The sequence below is a fragment of the Engraulis encrasicolus genome, chromosome 21 (assembly GCF_034702125.1).
Source record: "Engraulis encrasicolus isolate BLACKSEA-1 chromosome 21, IST_EnEncr_1.0, whole genome shotgun sequence".
Lineage (NCBI taxonomy): Eukaryota > Metazoa > Chordata > Actinopteri > Clupeiformes > Engraulidae > Engraulis > Engraulis encrasicolus.
In genome coordinates, this window is record NC_085877.1 from 30,678,957 (window position 1) to 30,698,956 (window position 20,000).

The 20,000-nt window shown below is 43.1% G+C and overlaps 2 protein-coding genes across 2 annotated transcripts in view; one reads left to right on the forward strand and one right to left on the reverse strand.

The window, feature by feature from the left end:
* plod3 (procollagen-lysine, 2-oxoglutarate 5-dioxygenase 3) overlaps positions 1 to 8,613 on the reverse strand; it is a 50,003-nt gene extending 41,390 nt beyond the window's left edge. Inside the window, exons 1-3 of the mRNA XM_063186570.1 lie at positions 8,354 to 8,613; positions 6,372 to 6,463; positions 4,991 to 5,127 (exon numbers count right to left, since the gene is read on the reverse strand). Coding sequence (XP_063042640.1) covers positions 4,991 to 5,127; positions 6,372 to 6,463; positions 8,354 to 8,441 — 317 coding nt within the window. The 5' untranslated portion in view covers positions 8,442 to 8,613. The remainder of the gene's footprint in view (positions 1 to 4,990; positions 5,128 to 6,371; positions 6,464 to 8,353) is intronic.
* Positions 8,614 to 10,492: 1,879 nt separating this feature from the next.
* The window catches only part of asgr1a (asialoglycoprotein receptor 1a), a 21,619-nt gene continuing 12,111 nt past the window's right edge, over positions 10,493 to 20,000 (forward strand). The window contains exons 1-2 of the mRNA XM_063186571.1: positions 10,493 to 10,797; positions 11,001 to 11,065. The gene's annotated coding sequence lies outside the window, so the exon portion shown is untranslated. The remainder of the gene's footprint in view (positions 10,798 to 11,000; positions 11,066 to 20,000) is intronic.

Consider the following 20,000-nt stretch of genomic DNA (forward strand, 5'->3'; position numbering starts at 1 on the left):
CCACCCACTCTCACCCAAAGCTGTGGTCGCCACAAAGTCATTTTTAGGCACGTGCAGTGCGTGCAGTGCACAAGTCTGCGTATAAGACACTATGTCTGACGGCCCGTGGCTTGGTCAGAAACCATTTCACTCTTTTTGAGGGTTTCCACACACTACTTAAATGTGCTGTTGTAGGTTGGCTGACCTTGTTTCATGCAATTTCAGCGACATTGTTGCCATGTTTTCCAAAGGTCTGTTTTGCAATTGTATGGTTGGATAAATAAACACAGCTATCATGCTCAGTCTGAAACCCTTGACATGCTGAATTTTACCTTTAGCATGCTAAGCCACCCCAGCCCCACCCCCCATACACTATCGCAGGGGTGGGGAACTTATGTCTGGAGGGGCGGTTATGGCCCTTAAGGCCGTTTTATACGGCCCCCGATATAATTTTTATGTTATGAAGCTTCACATGAAGTAGGATGTATTTTGTAAAGTAATCTTAGAAATTACATTTGCAACACAATTAAGTTATATTTTCAGGGGACTTAGTAAAGGTGGGGTCTGTTGTAAAGGTGGCCACCTTCAATATAGGCCTAAAGTGCAGGGGAAAATCCTGGTTGCTATTCATAGAACTAGAGGTGCTCCGATTGCTCGGCTGCCGATCATGACCGGCCGATAATGGCCAAAAATAGCCTGATCGGTGATCGGAAAAACATGCCGATCAAAAAACCGATCGAGAGATATTAAATTTCTCACGCAACCATTTGCCTTTACACCTGGCGCTGCATGTAGGCGCTGGCTCTGCACAGCTGCAACTGCACCAAAAGAAGGCATCTTTGCTTGTCTATAACTTTTCGCCATTCCCCCCTTCATTTCCACCATTCATAACCATATCTGCATCAACAATGATCTGATTTTCCGATCCATGCGCCGTTTACCTGAGTGACAATGTAATTTGCGATTGAGTACTCGCCAGTGAGCCATGTTACGTTATAACCTGTGTAATTGCCTTGGTCAGCACGCGACAACTTCACGTTGTCAGCACAAACATGTCAATTATTGTTTTCAAAGTTGTAATTGGCAGTCAGTCGATTAGTTTGATAGTCGCTGAAACACCAAACGGCGACAGATGTGGTTAAAACTTGAGAGAGAGATTCAGAACGGTAGTGGAGCACTGCAACTGTGGACGGTGACAGAGAGGGGAGGGGCTCTCCTCACGAGGCTGCTCATTTAAAGCGACAGGTTGTTTTTTTCTCGTATGTGGAAGACTATTTAATGATGTAATGTTTCAGTTTCAATTCAATCTTAAATAGTTTAGTTATTCTATGCAATAACTTATACATTGATTAATACTGTAGACTGTATTACCAACACTAGTCTGAAAGATAATAATAATAATAATAATAATAATAATAATAATAATATAATAATAATAATAATAATAATAATAGCCTAATAATAGACATGTGCAAATTAAGATTGATTGGTTTATGGGCAGAAATGGTATTCAATAAGGATAATTAATAGGCTATTAAAAAAATAGGAAATCATTTTTGTGATTGGCAATGATCGGTAATCGGCAGATAAAGATTTTTGGTGATCGGTATCGGTGATCGGACCCAAAAAATGGTGATCGGAGCACCTCTACATAGAACAACCCTTGGAGGACTTAAGAAACGAAAAGGCTTCCTTGGCCCTGCCGTGGCCTAACGGTAGGGCACAGGGTTACTACGCCGGCGACCCGGGGTCGATTCTGGCCCGGGTCCTTTGCCGATCCTTCCCCATCTCTCTTTCCCCACTCGCTTCCCGCCATTTCTCTCACACTGTCCTGTTGCAACAAAGGTCAGAAACCCCTGCAAAAAAATACACAGTAGAAAATGGTTCGTCACCCCTGCACTATGGTCTTGTATGCCAATGGGGACCTGGGTTCTAATACAGCCTGGGTCTCGACCCGGCCCCATCTCTCTCTCTCTCTCTCTCTCTCTCTCTCTCTCCCACTCTCTTCTGTTCATACTCTTGACTGTTCCTCTTAAAGCCTTAAAAAAAGTTAGGGCCGAGGGTTCTGGTTTGGGCCAAGGGTTAGACTCCTGGTTCTCAACCTTTTTTGAACAAACACCCCCTTGACCTCACCATAAGCCTCCCAACGCCCCCTTGACCTTCTCATACGCATTTCAACGCCCCCCTTAGTATTGAAAAATATAATAGGCTAATGCCCCCAATGGGAACTAAGCCCCGCCCCCACTCATCTGTATCCTTCTCAATGCCCCCTAGGTCTCCCCAACGCCCCCTGGGGGGCAGTGGCGTCCCCGTTGAGAAACACTAGGTTAGACCTTAGGGTTAGGGTAGAGCCTGTGCTGGTCAGTATATGAAGGGATGTTCAGTATGTGCATCTGCGTGTGTGTGTGTCAGGCTTGTACGAAATTCCGAATTGAAAGAATTTCAATTCAAAGTAATGCCATAATACGAACACTAGGTGGTGGTGTTCTATGTACTTTCAATGGGTGGTGTAGATTAAATTCAAAGAAATTCAAGGTAATGACACCACCTAGTGTTCGTATTATGGCATTACTTTGAATTGAAATTCATTCAATTCGGAATTTCGTACAAGCCTGGTGTGTGTGTGTGTGTGTGTGTGTGTGTGTGTGTGTGTGTGTGTGTGTGTGTCTGTGTCTGTGTCTGTGTGTGGCAGCAACACAATATTACACGGGGGGGTGCTTTAGTGTGTGTGCGCATGCGTGCGTGTGTCTGTGCATGTGTTAGCGTGCGTGTGTGTGTTTGTGTGTGGTGTTTGGGGAGACCGGTGTAGTGTTACAGGCATATAAAGGAACACTGCTCAATAGAGGGAGGAGTACAGCCTGTAGTCTCAGAGACAACACACACACACACACACACACACACACACACACACACACACACACACACACACACACACACACACACACACACACACACTCATATGCACGCGCACACACAGTCGCAGACACACACTCATATGCACACACACACACACACACTTGCAGACACGCACACACAAATAAACAAAAGCTGAGCGAGGATAAAAAGATGGGTTGGAAATGACACGGACAAAACATCCATTACACAATACAAATAGAGAAACGGAATCGGAGACACATGCACGCCCACACACACCCATGCTTCTCTCGCTCACACACACACACACACTGCTGACGGAAAACTAGGTCTTGCACAATACAGCCACAGTACAATTATTTTCCCAAAGCTCACACACACACACTTAAACACTGACACTGATAAAAAAGGCACACACACACACTCACACACACACACACAGACACACACACACACACACACACACACACACACACACACACACACACACACACACACACACACACACACACACACACACACACACACACACACACACACACACACACACACACAGCCCATCCCATGCTGCTATGTCAAATGACACTGGTCGTATTCAGCAAACCGTCCTCCTTATTCCACCATTCTTCCATTAACAATCCACTGCCCTGGATCACTGCATTGCTATTGGGAGACCGCTGGTTAACCCGTTAAGACTCGCCGTTGTAAATTAGCTGTCACCCGAATGGCAATGACCAAGTCATGACAGTGCATTACTAAAGGTCCTGTGTTATGTCATAGTAGTGTAGTACCATGGTAGTTAACTTTTCAATGAATATTACAGCGGGCCACTGGAGGTACGGCGTGCATTATGGGGCTACTTAGGAACTGAACAGGGTCAGGAACTGAACCGGCACTCGAACCTTGTGCTACAAGCCTGACACCCTCATCGCTTACTCATGACTGCCCTCAGGAAAAATAACATCTGTCAGAAGCTGCTTGTGTCCTTCTACCGCTGCTCAGTGGAGAGCATATTGACTTTGTGTGTGGTTCCCAGGCTGCACTGTGGCACAGAGGAAAGAGCTACAGGGGGTCATAAAGGCAGCAGAGAACATCATTGGCTGCCCTCTTCCATCTCTGGAGGGTCTTTACAGCACCCGCAGCCTAAAAAAGGCCAAGTGCATTCTGGGAGACGATTCACACCCAGGTCACAATCTGTTTGAACTGCTACCATCTAGCAAGAGATACAGGTCCATGAAAACCAGGACAAACTGACTAAAAAAAAGTTTCTACCCAGCGGCCATTACAGAACTTAATTATGCTTCCAAAGCATAGTTTTTATACTACATATTAGTATTAGTTTTTTATTTTATTTCTATTTTTAGTATCGCTTCAACAAGGAATGCTCAATTTCGTTGTGATTGTCACAATGACAAATAAAAGATAGGCTATTGTATTGTATTGTATTGTATTATTGTATAAATGGGATTGCCATCGGTTCCATCTGCATGAGGCAGCGGTGACCTAACGGGAGGCAGCCCATGGTGGCAGCCCATGGTTAAGGACATGGGCTTTAGAGCAAAGGGTTGCAGGTTCAAATTCCAACAAAGGTACCTAACCCCATACTGCTCCAGGAACTGTAACCAATACCCAGTAAATAACTGTAGGTTGCTTTGGAAAAAAGCGTTGCCTAAGTGTGATGTAATGTAATGTAATGAATGAATGGGCCCCCAAGTCTGGCCCCCCAGGCTCTGATGGAGGTAAGGGTTCTGGGTTGCAGCTATGGCTAGCCCAGCTTTCACCAGACTACTGTATATCACAAGCGAGATCTAGTCTGGGAACCACCTTTTTCATTTTCTTCTAGGGCAGGTCAGTCTGAACCAGGGTCAAACTCATCCTTTATTTTAAAAAGCTGAATAAAATTGTGCATACACACACTAAATACTCATATTTAAATTTCACTGATTCCCATCATACGGCTGTAGTTTAACTGTGCCTGCACATATTCTGTTGCACTTTTAGTGTGCGCTGTTTCACCTAGCCCCAGTCACATTCCTGTGACACACCAAATTTCATTTTCAACTCAGAAAGACATACACCCACACGCGCGCGCACATACACACGCGCGCACACACGCGCATGCACGCACACAACTGACCTGTCGACAAAGAGGATGATGAGGTCTTCTTTGGCGCCGTGCTTCTGCAGTTCGTCCTTCAGCCAGCGCACCTTCTGTCCCCCGCCGACTGTTTTGGCCACGTCGCCTCCCTTCCACTCCTCACCCAGACCCAGTACCTACACACACACAAGCATAAAAACACACAAACACACACACACACAAGCATAAAAACACACAAACATACACACACACAAGCATAAAGACGTACACGCACAGATAAGTATACACACAGCCACCGACCGTGCACACCACATATTGCCTCCCTTAAACACACCCTTACACACACACACACACACACACACACACACACACACACACACACACACACACACACACACACACACACACACACACACACACACACACAGACATAAATATACACTAGGCCATGGACACACACATGCAAATGCAAATTCAAGCATTTAAACGTGCACACACAAGCATACAGACACACACACACATGCAAACACAATCATACAGCCGCAACACATACAAGCACACACACACACACACACACACACACAAGCAACAAACATTTACATGTGCACACACACACACACACACACACACACACACACACACACACACACACACACACACACACACACACACACACACACACACACACACACACACACACACACACACACACACACACACAAATATACACGAGGCCATGGACACACAAACACCCATACAAGCACAAGCATACAGACACAAAGACAGACACAGACACACAGTCACACAGTAAATAGGGATCGTTCGACAGACAGAGAGACATAAAAACAGTTGCACTTTCACCAACTGACAAACTGCCTGAACAAAAACCCAGCATCTGATGAACTCAGTATAGACATCACCATCTCTCTCTCATTGGGGGCACAGTGGCTCAGTGCGCTAAGGTGCAGTCGTACAATGTATCTGGAGACCAAGGTTCAAATCTGACGCCAGGGAATATCCCCAGCCCTTCAGAGCAGTGCAAACTTTTTTAGGGATGTTGGACAAAGCGCCTACACACACGTGAGTGGGATTTGAACCTGCTGTGACCCTCTAATGTAAACCCCACCTCCTTAACCACTGGGCCACCACAAACAGCTATGTAACACCTATGTAATAGCATGTGCTAGTGTTGAACTAGTCTTGTGCTAGTGTTGAACTAGTTTTGCGCTAGTGTTGAACTAGTCTTGTGCTAGTGTTGTAATATCATGTGCCCGTGTTGCCCGAGATCGTTTCCCAACGCTTCCCCATCTCTCTCTCCCCACTCGTTTCCTGTCTCTCCCTCTCTCTCAATGTCCTATCTGAATAACAAAGGCGCAAAAGCCCCAAAAAGTAAATGAACAAAAAAAAACAATGGCGCCACCTTGACGGTGTAGTTGAACTCTTTGGCCGTGCTCATGAAGCGCAGGAAGCCATCTGTCTCCTCGGTTGCCGCGGTGATCACCAGAAGGTTCTCTGCAAAATCCACACACAAGAGTAGAGTAGAATAGAGCAACTTTTATTAACCCAGAAGGAAATTAGTGTGGCCAGCATCATACTGTATATAAAATAATACACAAATTCTGAAAAGATCATGTACATTATTGCACACACCATATTGTAACGACCTGTGTAGTCTAGTTTAAAATGTTAGTGTGTTTATTTGTGTTGAATATACAGTATGTTCGGTTGTTCATGTGTTTTGGCATTGCCTTATTGCCTATCTCCTGTTCTTCATGTATGGGGGTGGCCTTGCATTGTGGGATTCGTGAGAACAGCCGTGGGGACAGAGGGGGCTCAAATGTGGTGGGGTTCTACAACATCTTTGGTTCTGCGTTTCCCCTCGTGATGTATGGCTGGAATGCTTTTGGGCTCCGTTCGTTTGATATTCAGAGCTCTAAATTAACTTTTTCAAGTTAGTGGTGAGTGAGAGGGGGAGAGGGAGAGAGAGAGAAGGGGGGGGGGACGAATGAAGAGAAAGAAAGACAGCACAAAAAGTAATATTTGAGTTTGTGTATGTACACTGCATGCATGGCTGGTGCAGGCCTGCTCTGGCACTGGCCTGGCAAAGTATTTTCTTGGTGCTAGTGTGTCCATGGAAACGTAGCAGCTGTTGAGTGGCCAGTGGGTGCTGATGATGGTGGTGGTGGGGGTGGTGGGGTATTAATCACAAATTGAAAAGGACGTGAGAAGGCAAAAAGACATGAAGACCAAAGAGGACTTAGAAAGAAATTGAAGCACAGACAGAAACAACAATAACTTGGAATGGATATGAAGAAAGGAGAAAAAGAGAGAGGGGGGAGGACTGCTGAGGGATCATGGATTTTCTATTTCCTGTCCCCACAAGAGTTCAACTTCACAGCAAAAAAAAAAACCTGGAACAGCTGAGTCTTGACACCACAAGGGAACAGTGGGGGGAGGCCCTAGAAATAGACATTCCTTTACTCACTCTCATTCACCTTGGAAAGTGACGTCGCCAGAAGGAAAGCCTCTAATTTCCATCCCCGGCGAACTTTCTAGATGTTTTAGAACTCACGAGCCTACTAGTGAAAGAGGCAGGCACGTACGTATGTTGGCGTCAGAATGAATCCAGCCATTGTAGCCACCCCTCGCGCCAGGGCAAGTCGAACTACGTGGTCTCGAAAAGTCTGGAAAGACGTGAACTAGGTGCTGGACAGGCTACAGTAGCCTGTGCGCCCGTAAGCTGTTAGCTACAATGTAATGAAATGTGTCTATTACTAATGTTGCTTGGAGTCAATTGAGGAGGAGCGTGCGGAACGTGTGTAAAAGTGCCCCCATTGAACGGCTTGGATACAATGTATCTCGGTGTGTTATGATCAAATACGGATATCAATAAGGTCGGTTCGGTCAAGAATGGACTGAGCTGCTGCACAAGAGGTCAAAAGAGTTCAGTCACATAGCCTAAATTCGCCTTCATAAATGCGATTACAATCTCAGTATGCCTATCCACCCTTTTATAAAGTTCACTTCCTTTTCAATTCATAAACATTAGCTAACCTCGTTTGTGCATATTGCCTTGTTCATTGTGAATGTGCTGATTTGGTTCACTGAGATTTCGTTTGGGTTCATCAGCTAACCTTTTGACCAGACGGTATAGTCAACTTCTCATGGCATCCATAGAAGGATCAAAGCACCATTGCATAAAGTTTACAGCTGAATAACAGTTGAGTTAGGAGCTAGGAGTAAAAACGTAACGAGAACAAATGCGTGGTAATGGGATGTCGTTTGCACACGCACGCACCTAGGTGGTTGTTGGTTGGGATAAGTTGTGTTCAACCATCCTCTCCAGTATCTAGCTAACCTCACCACCGTTTCAGAGACTCATCGGTAGCAGCGATACTTTACCTGGTGCTATCTTCTTATCAGTAGCCGATGAGTGGTCGGCACAGCCCAGCAGCAACGCACACATCAGGACCAAAATAGACAGATCCATGGCTTGCTCCGACACCTATATTCCACACTTTGGAAAGACGGGAGATTCCCCGCACGTAGGTATGCTTCGGTAGCTTCTTGGGAGCCGATGAGCTCTCTATACTGAACAGGGTACCCCCTTTTCCGCCGCCGTCTGTCAGAGCTCTGCTCTCGCGAAATCTGGGAACAGAAAAAATGTCAACACGAAATGGTGGACCCCCGCTTCTTGTGTTACAACCAACCAGAACGCAAGCCGCTTTCACTGATGGACTCGTAGCCAGTCGGAACACAGGAGTCCTGATCAGATAGCCAATCAGGGACAGACAGATGGAGAAGGAATCTTCTCCAATATTTGGCCCCCGCGGCCAAAGAAAGTTCTTGAAAGAGGCAAACGTCGGAGGCTTGCGTTTGCCACGTCTGAAAAATTCCATCTTCTTGCCAGAGGGGTGGTGCGGGGGGATAAACTATGTGGTTGCTTGTGTGCGTAGTGGACCCCCATACTACTACTTCGCATACCTTTGTCACTTCTAGCCGAAGCGTGTTGAAAAGGAGATGTTCTGTCGGTGAAAAGAAGCAGGTTACTAAAATACTGCTCTTTACACCGACTTATATTGGAAAGGTTATAGCATATCAATATCCTATCTAAAATGATGCTATTCAGCGTGCAGCTAGCACTGAAGTGCCGAAGAGTCCATATGGAGACATTTAATAGGCCTGAATAGGAATTGACCAGGATCAATTTACCAGACGGACATAATGGACAGGCATAGGCTACCGGACTACGGTATTTTGGAAAACAGAAAAGTGAGGGTCAGGAGTAGGCTAGTCTAGACCATGCGAATTAAAGTAGACAAGGCAACATGAAAACTAATCCCACAGTTCAACTTTGTATCCAAGTCTATCATTTTAGGCCTACTTTATTCGTTTTAGTAGCCTATTTATTGAGGCCTATATATGGCCAATCATTCAATTTTCTGGGAGGTCCACTCACAGCGAACTCATTCGAGGATATATATTTTTTGCTAGGCCTTTCACGCGCCTGCGTAATCACATATCTCTACTCCATGTTCACAGGACTTCCCAAACTTGCTCTATCCAGCAGGTGTGTCACAACCAGGCAAACAAACCAGGCAATTGCCATGTGCCCCCAGATGAGGCCTGGAAATGGCTGGCACTGTGCTTGTATTTAAATGCACCCTTTGTGGCAGCACCTTGTTAAATTCATGGACTGAAAAGCATTATACAGCTATTGAGATTGCGCTCTAGGGCCTCTATTTAAGATAAGGGGGATGAGGTCCCCCAAGACCCTCTTTACCTGGGACACCAAAAGAGCCTCCGGCTCTGTCCTGTGTCATAGTTTACAGATGCTCTGTGTAGGATGGTGGCAAGCAGGTATTGCAACTATGTTGCTCATTGAAACTGCTGCCTACTGCCAAGTTTGATTTTTTTCATGAATATTTAATCATGAACCATTATTTAATAGTGACCAATGTACAGTAAGTTTTGCAGCTAAAAAAGCTATTTTATGTTTGAAAAGTAACATTTTCCCAGTCATAATGAATACTGAATGTATGTAGCCTATGAATGTATGGTGGTGGTAAGTATTCATGAAAACGTATATTTTGTGAATGGGCAGCATGCATTCTGGAATTAAACTATAAACATATTACACAGTGCACCTTTAAAGAAACCCAACTGTTTTGATAATATCTTTTCTGTCTTCCATGTCAATGTTTCTTTCGAATCACTGTCCTTTCTTATTATGACAGCTTGAGCAGAGGCTTTGAGCCAAAATGTTACTGCGTGGGCCAGATGTTGTGTTGATTCTGGACTGAAGTTCGATGCAAAACATTTGCTTACAACTCAAAGGGCATTTTGTTTTCAGAAAAGGACACACTGGAATCTAAATTCCCATTTTAGGTTCCCAACGTATCGGCTAACCAATAAGAACGCCTTCAACGGCAGAACCTACTGCTTTTCTAAATTGCCTATTATATTTGCTGAACCATTTCGTCTAATGTATTGCCTACTATTACAGAGGCCAACTAGCAGAGTGTGGCGTAGAAAGCTAGTAAACCTCCTTCCCGAAGCCTCAATACATTGCCGAACCGATGCGTGGACGAGGTGGTTTGCGGCCCCAAGGGGGATGAACTGTGCAGGAACACCTCTGTCACAGTGGTGCCGTAACCCGGATGGAAGTGAGGTTTAGGGGGGAAAGTGTAACGGAGGCCAACAAGCAGAGTGTCGCGTGGAACGTTAGTAAACCTCCCTCCCGAAGCCTCAATACAGTGCGGTACCGTTGGACTATCGGACCGGCCCTTTAGCTCAGCGGTCTCGTAGTCTGCCTCCCATTGTCAAACCGATGCATTGACGAGATGGTGAGTTCGCGGCCCATGGGGGGGACGAACTGTGTGGGAACACCTCCGTCACACTACTTCCAAAGAAGAAGGTTATGCATATTGCACAAACATAACATGAAGCTCAAAGGGCAAAACTCACATTTTGAACCTCTCTCTCTCTCTCTCTCTCTCTCTCTCTCTCTCTCTCTCTCTCTCTCTCTCTCTCTCTCTCTCTCCCCCAGTCATATGCCACGAGGCTCTCCATAGTCAATGTTACCATCTCCATTACTCCATTACTCTGATATAGGTAAGTAACATTTCCATTTTTCTTCACGTTTTATAGGCTATATATAAATACACTTTTGCCGCCAGTTGTTCATTGAATAAATTCTAAACTGTGGTAGACTCGCCAGTGGACTGGTCTGATCAAATTTACAAACCATTTTCCTCAATGTTCAACAAGGCCAATCCATGAACTCGTGTATTTGGAAATGCATGAATATAAATGCAGTTTCAACAACAACTATTTACTTTGGTCAGGGATGTCAAACTTCATTTCAGAAGTGTATATCAGCTAGAAATGCACATTAATGCATCTGGGTTGCTGTTCATCCTGTCCAGAAATATTTTTGATAGTCACATCTGGACAATAGGCTACATTATCCCATATTGTAATATGACAGACTTCAACACAAAATGCGTCACATGTTCATACAAGTGCAGCAGTGAAATCAGTCGTAAACCAGACTGTGCAGGAACATTTGAACTACAACTTCTGCTGGGATTGAGTGTTTAAGATTTAAGTGTTTGCCTATTGTAAGCATGCACAGTCAATTTTAGTCATTTTTTAATATTGAGGTCGGCTCGCAACTTAGTCCCAGGGTTGGATTTTAGCCCCCTATGAATTTGAGTTTGACATCCCTGACTTAGGGCATTATATAAATGTATGAGGTACATTCAGTCATTTTGTGGTTTTAATTTTGTGCAGTGATTCTGTGCTTGTTTCATGATATTTTGCTCACTGTGTAATTGCAAAGCCTTTTATGTTCTATCCTAAAGTAGTGACGTGAACAGTTGGCCTATCTCTAATGTACCGCCTGCAGTCAAAAGTAAACAAAACAAAAAAGGATTAGCTTCCTACTGAAATCCTCTTGAAATCCCCAGTGAAATCCTGTGCACTGGCAGACTCAGAGAATGGTAGGAAAGTACAGGAGAAAGGTAAAACTCAATTTACAAAATTAAAAATAATAATAATTGAAGGAGAGGTGTAATGTAATATCAGCTTATTTCCAAAAACGGCACTGTATCACTTTAACTTGGTTTACTGATCCTGTTTCTTGGAATACCCACCTGAATGACAGCTACTTTTATCATTTAGTAGGCCTAACTACTCCTGCCAGTTGGCAGATGAGCATTAAATGTATTGTAGGTTAGTTTCTCAATATTAGTCCTTGGTGTTATAAACCCTTGATGTTAATGACCCTCGTTACGTTCATTGGGCTCTGTAACAAGTTTGGTGAAGTGAATATGTTATAGCCTACAGCATGGGCACCCAACAACTTGGCACGTGCTTGAAATTTTCACGAATGTTCGGGGCCCACCATTGTTCAATAAGCAATACAACTCAAATAAGTCAACAGCAACACAGCAACAAATATTAGTTAGATTTTTAGAACATTATTTGAGGGGACACTTGGACTACTACACTGATAAAAATGATTTTGAGGGGCAGTACATTTCACTGACAAAAAAATGATATTTTTTACCCCAACAAATTAGGTTGCTGAGGTTACTCTGATGCAAGGGGTATAATATACTCACTCTACCTATAAATAAGGAGTAGGACTTGGTACTGGTGAGAAATGACTAAACTATACCTAATTTGCATTCATACGCTATAACGAATACTAATGGCTAGTGTCGAAACTACCTGTAAATGACTAAACTTTACCCAATTTACATTCCAACACTGTAACTAATACTAGTGGCTAGTATGATCCAAACCGTCTCTGTCAAAACTACCTATTGAAATTGGTTAAGGCCCTCAAATGCGCATTGCTTTCTGGGACTTCATTTGAAGAAGAATCAACCGGCGACTGTGGCGAGCCTCGCCGCGGATGAAGTTAACTTCCAATGGACGGGACAGATTCAGAAGGTAAGCTGACCAGTCGTGCATTAAACATGGGATACAAAACATGAACAATGATCAAAAGGAAACTAAATCACGCTGGAGTTGTAGGCCTAGTTGGCTCCTAATGACTGTCTGACTGTGACTAAGGCAGCTGCTATCAGCAACGCACTGGGCAGACAGGTCAATGGACCATGTAAGCTGCCGTTCAAACTTCATTTGGAAAAGGCAACAAGTAGCCTATGCCCTGTGTTCAAGATGAACGGATAGCACTACCAATGTCAAAATGTTGTAGAATGAAACCCACTGCAGCCGAGTTTTTTTCCATTCTCAAATGTTGCCTTGTTGGCTAGTTTTGGCGCGCAGACTGGGACTGGCTGCTGGTGGTGACCTGACCTCGTATGTCGTTCTACAATTTGTTGCTGAATGTTCCATCCACTGTTTGCGCTGCCACGGCCACTTGATGCTCTGCATCACGCGAAAGCACGGAGGAGAAAATTCTACAAGATGGCCTCCATTTTTGCTTTCACACAAGGCTGTGATAATCTTACATGCACCTAAAGGACTGTGCTCGTAGACAGACTATGAACGGCAGTACTTCACTATTTCATTCTCCACAATAAATCCATTCAACATGGAACGGCTACATTTTTGAATGGTCACTCACTGAATCCTTCGTCGTAGCCTAAGTCTTTCAACAGTTCCCGTCGCGAATCGTCCTCTTTGAATGTGGTTTTAAAAATGTGTAAATTCCTATGGTCACCAAGTTTTCAAATCAATGAAATGCGCGACGAAATGCTTCATATCAACTGTCAAAGCAGTGTGCGTAAACAGTCATCATTCTGGGATGCCTCCGTGCCGAGTCAACTAAAGACTTTTTGTATTATTAATCATAATCGTAGACATTCTTAGTTTGAATGACAGTTTGAAGATAGGGAGCGAGACAGACGGTGTGTGCATGCCGGGTGCCTGCCTGTGTTACTGGGAAGGGAGAGGGGTAGCGAGAGGAATCGATCATCAAATAACTTTTTAAACAACGCTACCCTAGACATGATAAATCCTGCTGAGCATAAACGCTAACAAAGGATCAACCCGTTAACATTGCGAGGAGAAATTGATTAGTTTGTTGTAAATGTATCATAGTAAGTAGTCCTATGTAGACCAACACGCCCTTATGTTATTCTGAGTAGCCTAGTGGTCCACGGTCACAACATCACCTAAGATGAAGTCAGTTATTTTTTTTTTGGACATTGCAAACTCAATCTCAGGGTTAGTTTTGACAACGATAGTTTGATAGTTGCTTCATAGTCGAAGGACTGGCTATGAACAGACACGCGCAGGTTCCATAAGCACAGCCCTTCTCTCTGTCTCTCTCTCTCTCTCTCTCTCTCTCTCTCTCTCTCTCTCTCTCTCTCTCGCTGGTCTCCGCAGTCCGCACACACTTCAGTTGTACCGAAGTGATGACGTTTGACATTAGGAAGGGCAGTCCAACGAAAAGAGACCGGCGGTAGCCTATATTTTCATAACTAGTATAAAAAAGTGAAACAAATGCTTCAAAACGGATAGCAATTGCAAGGGGTAGAAATGTTTACTTAAGAATCGAGTGTAAAAGTACAACTTCTTAAACTTTATCCATGTCAAATTATTCACAATGTTTTGTGCATAATGAAGGTGTTCTGCTTCTGCCTACTGCAGGAGTTGAGAAAAGGCGGTAACTGCTTACCTCTCATGTAAGCTACAGCCTATGTGGTGTGTGGTGTGTGGTGTGTGGCAAGTAAAGCATAATTCAGGGCTCTCAAGTCTCACTCTTTGAGAGCGTGACACACTCATCTGAGCTTATCACACTCTCACACTCCACACATGGTATTTCACACTCTGAAGTTTTGATAACTTATCCAATCGGAGCACATTAATATGTCCAACCTATGCAAAGTTTTATCCAATAGCGCGCGCAGCAGAGTTCAAAGAGAACTGTAAAATTCACGAATCGCGCTTTTAATAACTACATTTTCATTTTTTTTGAACCACCAATAATTAGAATCAATCTCTGAGTGACCATCCCCAGCTGCTTTTATATTACAACTGGAGGGCTAAGCATATTGAATAAATAGTGTATTTGGTCTAATCAAACTTTTTAACTAGCTGGGTTGAAGGGAAACCTTGGGTCGATGGGTGACGGGTCGATGTCTGCAACATCCCCCCCCCCCTCCTTTTTTTTTTTTTTTTTTTTTTTTTTTTAAACCTCACTCCAAACAATCTTCAAAACTTGAGAGCCCTGAGCATATTAATATGTGTTTCAGGCAGTGGTGTTGCATCTTTTATATGCATGGTTGTCCTGAAGTCATTCTGGAACAGGGTAAGTCGCCGACTTCAGAAAAATAAACAGACTTAAAGGCCATAACACTGTCATGTTATTTGTTTATGAATAGCCATTTTCACTCACTCAGGCTTGCTGTCCTTGTTGCACTGTGCACTGTGTAGGGTGAGTAGATTTTGCAACTGTGGTGCCTAATTTGATCTTTTCATGAATATTTACTAAATAATAAACTCATATTTACAGTTAGTAGGCCTACTATTATAACTAATATTGCAATTTGCGCAGTCATGGAGAATATTTTGAATTTGATGGTGGTGGTAAGAATCGGTGAAAAAGATTTATGACTGGGCCGCATGAATTATGGAAAGAGACTGCCAAATACATTTCACATTGCACCCAGAGAGAGTAGAGAGAGAGAGGTTCCATTGGCCCATTGTTTCCTGGTTCTATTATGGCCCCCCTTAGGCAGACCTAGGCAGACCTAAGGACTGTTCTATTCATTGTGGGAGCATTATGACACACCCCTTTAGGCAGACCGGAACCTGGTCGCGTTAGGTGCCCATAAACCTATTATGTTGGCATATCTCTATATACTTAAAGAATCTCTGGTGCACCTTTGAGGTCAATAGATCCCTTTACTGTTTGCATACAGATGTGACATAATCAAGCTGCGCTCTCATTGTTGGAGCACATTGGACCATGTATGCACATTTGTAAAGAAACTAGCCAGGTGTTATTTCTGAAATAAGCAAATGGATGGTCACGTTAACTTCAGATATGAAGTGGGCATCGCTCATTCCTTATGGTGGCCTCAGTCCAGTCGTTCTTACATTTCTTGAAACAAACTCCTATGTTCTGAAACAGCCTATTCCCGTAGGTTCTTTTTAGGGTCTCTATTTAAAAAAAGGACAGCAGGTCTTCTCTCTTTAGGGTCTGCACTGTCTGTGTGTGTGTTTGAGTCAACAATGCGTGAGCAGTCTGATGACTTAACTTCTATGTGAAGCTGTCAAGAGCTGTGTAGAGGGCAAATACACTGTGGATTGGTCACAACTGTTACTAATAACTCAACCTCTTTACTTTTTCAGCTCTAGACAGATGACCAAAACAGACCATAGAATGTACCTTTTAAAAAAAAGTTTAACCAATGAGTATTCTTAATAGTGTATCTTGTCACAGGGTTGTGTTCAGGTGTGTGACAACTGACAACATTGAGAAGACCCAGGAGCGGGAGAAGGGCAGCCTGATGAAAGAAGGCGACAGTGTTCTATGGTCACACCTGAGATGATGGTCCTGAAGAGGAACGAGAGGAGATACTGGGCATAAAAATGCAGGCACTGTACGTTGTTTTTCTGTCCATTATCTTTTTTTTCTATTTTTTGGCATACTTTATTTCACTCGCATATGTAGTAATCAGTACGTGTTGTTGTTAAAAGGGTCATCACGGTGGAGGACAATCATGAAAAGGTTGAGGACTTCACTGTGCCCATCCCTGAAGTCCCTCCACTCGGTGCAGCAGTTCTTTCCACCATACTGCCATGCTCTGGGTTGTCCCTGCCACCATCCACCTTTTGGGTCATCCGTGCCGCCAGCCATCCCCATGCCTGCAGCGCCTGGGTCATCCGTGCCACTCCCCACCATGCTGCCAGCCATAACTGTGCCAGCAGCACCTGGGTCATCCCTGCCACCATCCACCGTGCCTCCAACGTCCACAGCACCTCCGGTCTCTGTGAGCCAGTTCGCAGCTCTACTGGCCTCTCCAGTATACAGTATGCTGTAATTGCTAATGGTTTCTCTGAGTGGCCTGACCGGTTAATTGTCCCGTATCCCAACTATTTACCACTAAACAAGTGATTTTGTAATGAGTAGGAGATTTTGCAATGTTATCAGTATGGTTGGACTCTGATGTTTCAATGCTGTATGTCTTCCTCAAAGAGTAAAACGAATTCTGAGTATTCTTGGATTTAGTCTTTGAAAAGTAGAGCAGCCCGTTTGTTTGAAACTGTTGTGCTGGACACCAAATGGACTGGAACTGATATCCTTTTTTAAAAGAAACTGGTATCCTTTTTTATGTGTGCAGTTTAATGGTAGAACAGTATACACTTATGTGCCTTTATCAGTAACAAAGTGAAAACGGAACAGAATTTGACTATCTCTGTCAAAAATTGCTACAAATTCTACATATTGTTTATATAAACCTAGTTCTGGAGGAAGTCTGACAGTTATTGACAGCTGCCATGTCTAGCTTCCGCCTTCACGTAAATTTAAATCCTTCCTTCCCCTGTCATGCGCAAAGGCTATCCTAATTGTCCCAGCACCTCCCCCTACTCCCTCATCTCACTGGATCACCCAGCTACATGTCCCCTACACTTATGGGGTGGAAGCGGATCTCGTGCCGAATGATCTCCGCAGGGTCCCAGGACAGAGGCCAGCTAACATCGAATTATGCCTATTGCCTATGGTTACCATACTCCAGGGCAAACTCGTGAATTAAATGGTCCTGTTGTTTATGTTTGTTTACTTTTTGTGAGATAAACTGAAACAATGTGTATCTGCTCATTTTTCACATTTTCCTGTTGGCGATATCCCTTTAAATAAAACATCTTGGTTGATATGCACAGGTTTGTTGTAATTGTAATTTCCCTGGTGGACGTTTGCACAACACAGTAGAGGCAGAAAACACTGATTGTTACCTAAGTAGATTCTTCCAATGGTACATTTACTTGTGATTGAGTACAATTTCAACAGAGTCGGCTAATTATTCTGATTACTTTATTGTTGTGTTTTTCTTATTCTTATTAACCAGAGGTGAAAAGAGTACTAAAATATTTTACTCAGAGTTAAGTATTTTAGTACTCTTTTCACCTCTGGTTAATAGGAATAAGAATAACACAGCAATAAAGTAATCAGAATAATTAACAATTGATAAATAAGCAGTAATTACTAAAAGGCTACCTGAAATGAGTAAACGTTAACTCATTTTTTATCAGTAATAGGTGTTAATAAAAAGCTACATGAAATGAGTAAATTTTAACCAATTTTTAACAGTAACAAGTGGTGATAAAAAGCTACCTGAAATGAGTAAACGTTAACCCATTTTTATCAGTAATAGGTGTTATTAAAAAGTTACATGAAATGAGTAAATTTTAACCAATTTTTAACAGTAACAAGTGGTGATAAAAAGCTACCTGAAATGAGTAAATGTTACCCCATTTTTACCAGTATTTTTTACTTTGATGTGGTCAGTATAACAGAACTTCTGGAATTGGTTAATCTTAACTGAATATGTAGGGGTACGTAATACTCTATTTAGGACTGTGGAAATTGTTACACCAATTAAATTGAGTAAATCCTATAGATCTCTTTTTACAGTGTACCAGCGGGCTCAGGCCAAAGTTTGAGAATCACTGGCCTACAATGGAATTACATAATTTTATATGTTGATACACATTAAAAAAACAAAAAGATACCATGACTTATTGTGTTGCTGATCTATTTTAGAATGTGTTGTATTTTGTTTTACTTTATTTATTTGACACTTTGAAAGAGTGGGGGAGGTTGGAAAAGTGGGTCACGTTATCCAAATATGTGCTGACGATATGCATGTGTAAGGTTGAGCTCAGTGCATGTGTACAGTTCAATGCGTCCATGACATATACTGGGCACAGTCCAGTTCATGTTTCCGGAAATTTTCTGTCAATCTATCCATTGATTGTTTTTAAAAAGTAACTGCCATTAAATCGAAAAATATGCCGTTACATATGCAGGCCTACATTGTGTTAACAGCTTACACATCTTGATGTTGTAGATGACATATACTGTATATACCGGTATATATTTTTTGGCTTTATTACGACGGGAAAGTGAAGAGTTGGATATAGGAAATGAGGTGGGAGAGAGAGATTGTGTAGAGTTGGGATATGACCCAGGCTGGTTTCAAACCTGGATCGGGGTCCCCATGTGTAACTGCCCGTATATGGTAGCCAGGCCACGCCCTCCTAATGACGCAACACCTTCAGCATTGCCTCTAGTCAGGTCAAAAGCAATGTAAATATCGTTTCTGATCTCCAGAAAAATTGGGAATTGTTGTGCTCTTGGTCAGACCAAGTCTCGAAGAGATTTGAAAAGTCGATGATAATCAGGCTGTGTATATGGTACAGGTGTTGTTGTACTAGGCCTTGATCTTGGTCTCAACTCAACTCTGGTACTGCCTTCCCGTCTGTTCAGCAGAGGTGTCAAAAGTAAAAGTAAAAGTACTTTTGTGGTGTAATTACAACACTAGCACATGGCATTACATAGCTGTTACACCATTTACTCCATTGTAACTAATGGGATAGATAGACTGTGTTATTACTGAAAAACACTGAAAACCTTTCAAGGACCCACCACAAACTTGATCCAACCAGTGCACATTTAGCTGATGTAACACGAGTACACAGGTCTACTGTTTACTCAGATAAGTTACTTCTGTGGGAAGGAAACTGTGTTTCTTTTTTTTAACTTTTACTTTTACTTTTGACACCTCTGCTGTTCAGCTAAAAGTATGCGCATCCCACCTCACTGAGGCCAGGTGCTAGCCTAGCGAGCTGAAAGGAGAGCAAGTTCAATTTGCGGCCTCTAGGGGCGTCGTCTAGATTTCTAGGCTAGCCAGGTGCAGGACAAAGATGAATCTATTAACAGAGAGTGTAAAAGTCCATGCACAACATTCACTATCCCAAAAAGGTGAATTTGGGTGGTCAAGGGGCTTCACAGTGTAAAATGAAAGACTCAAAGTCAGATACATATAAGTCTTTTAAAAAA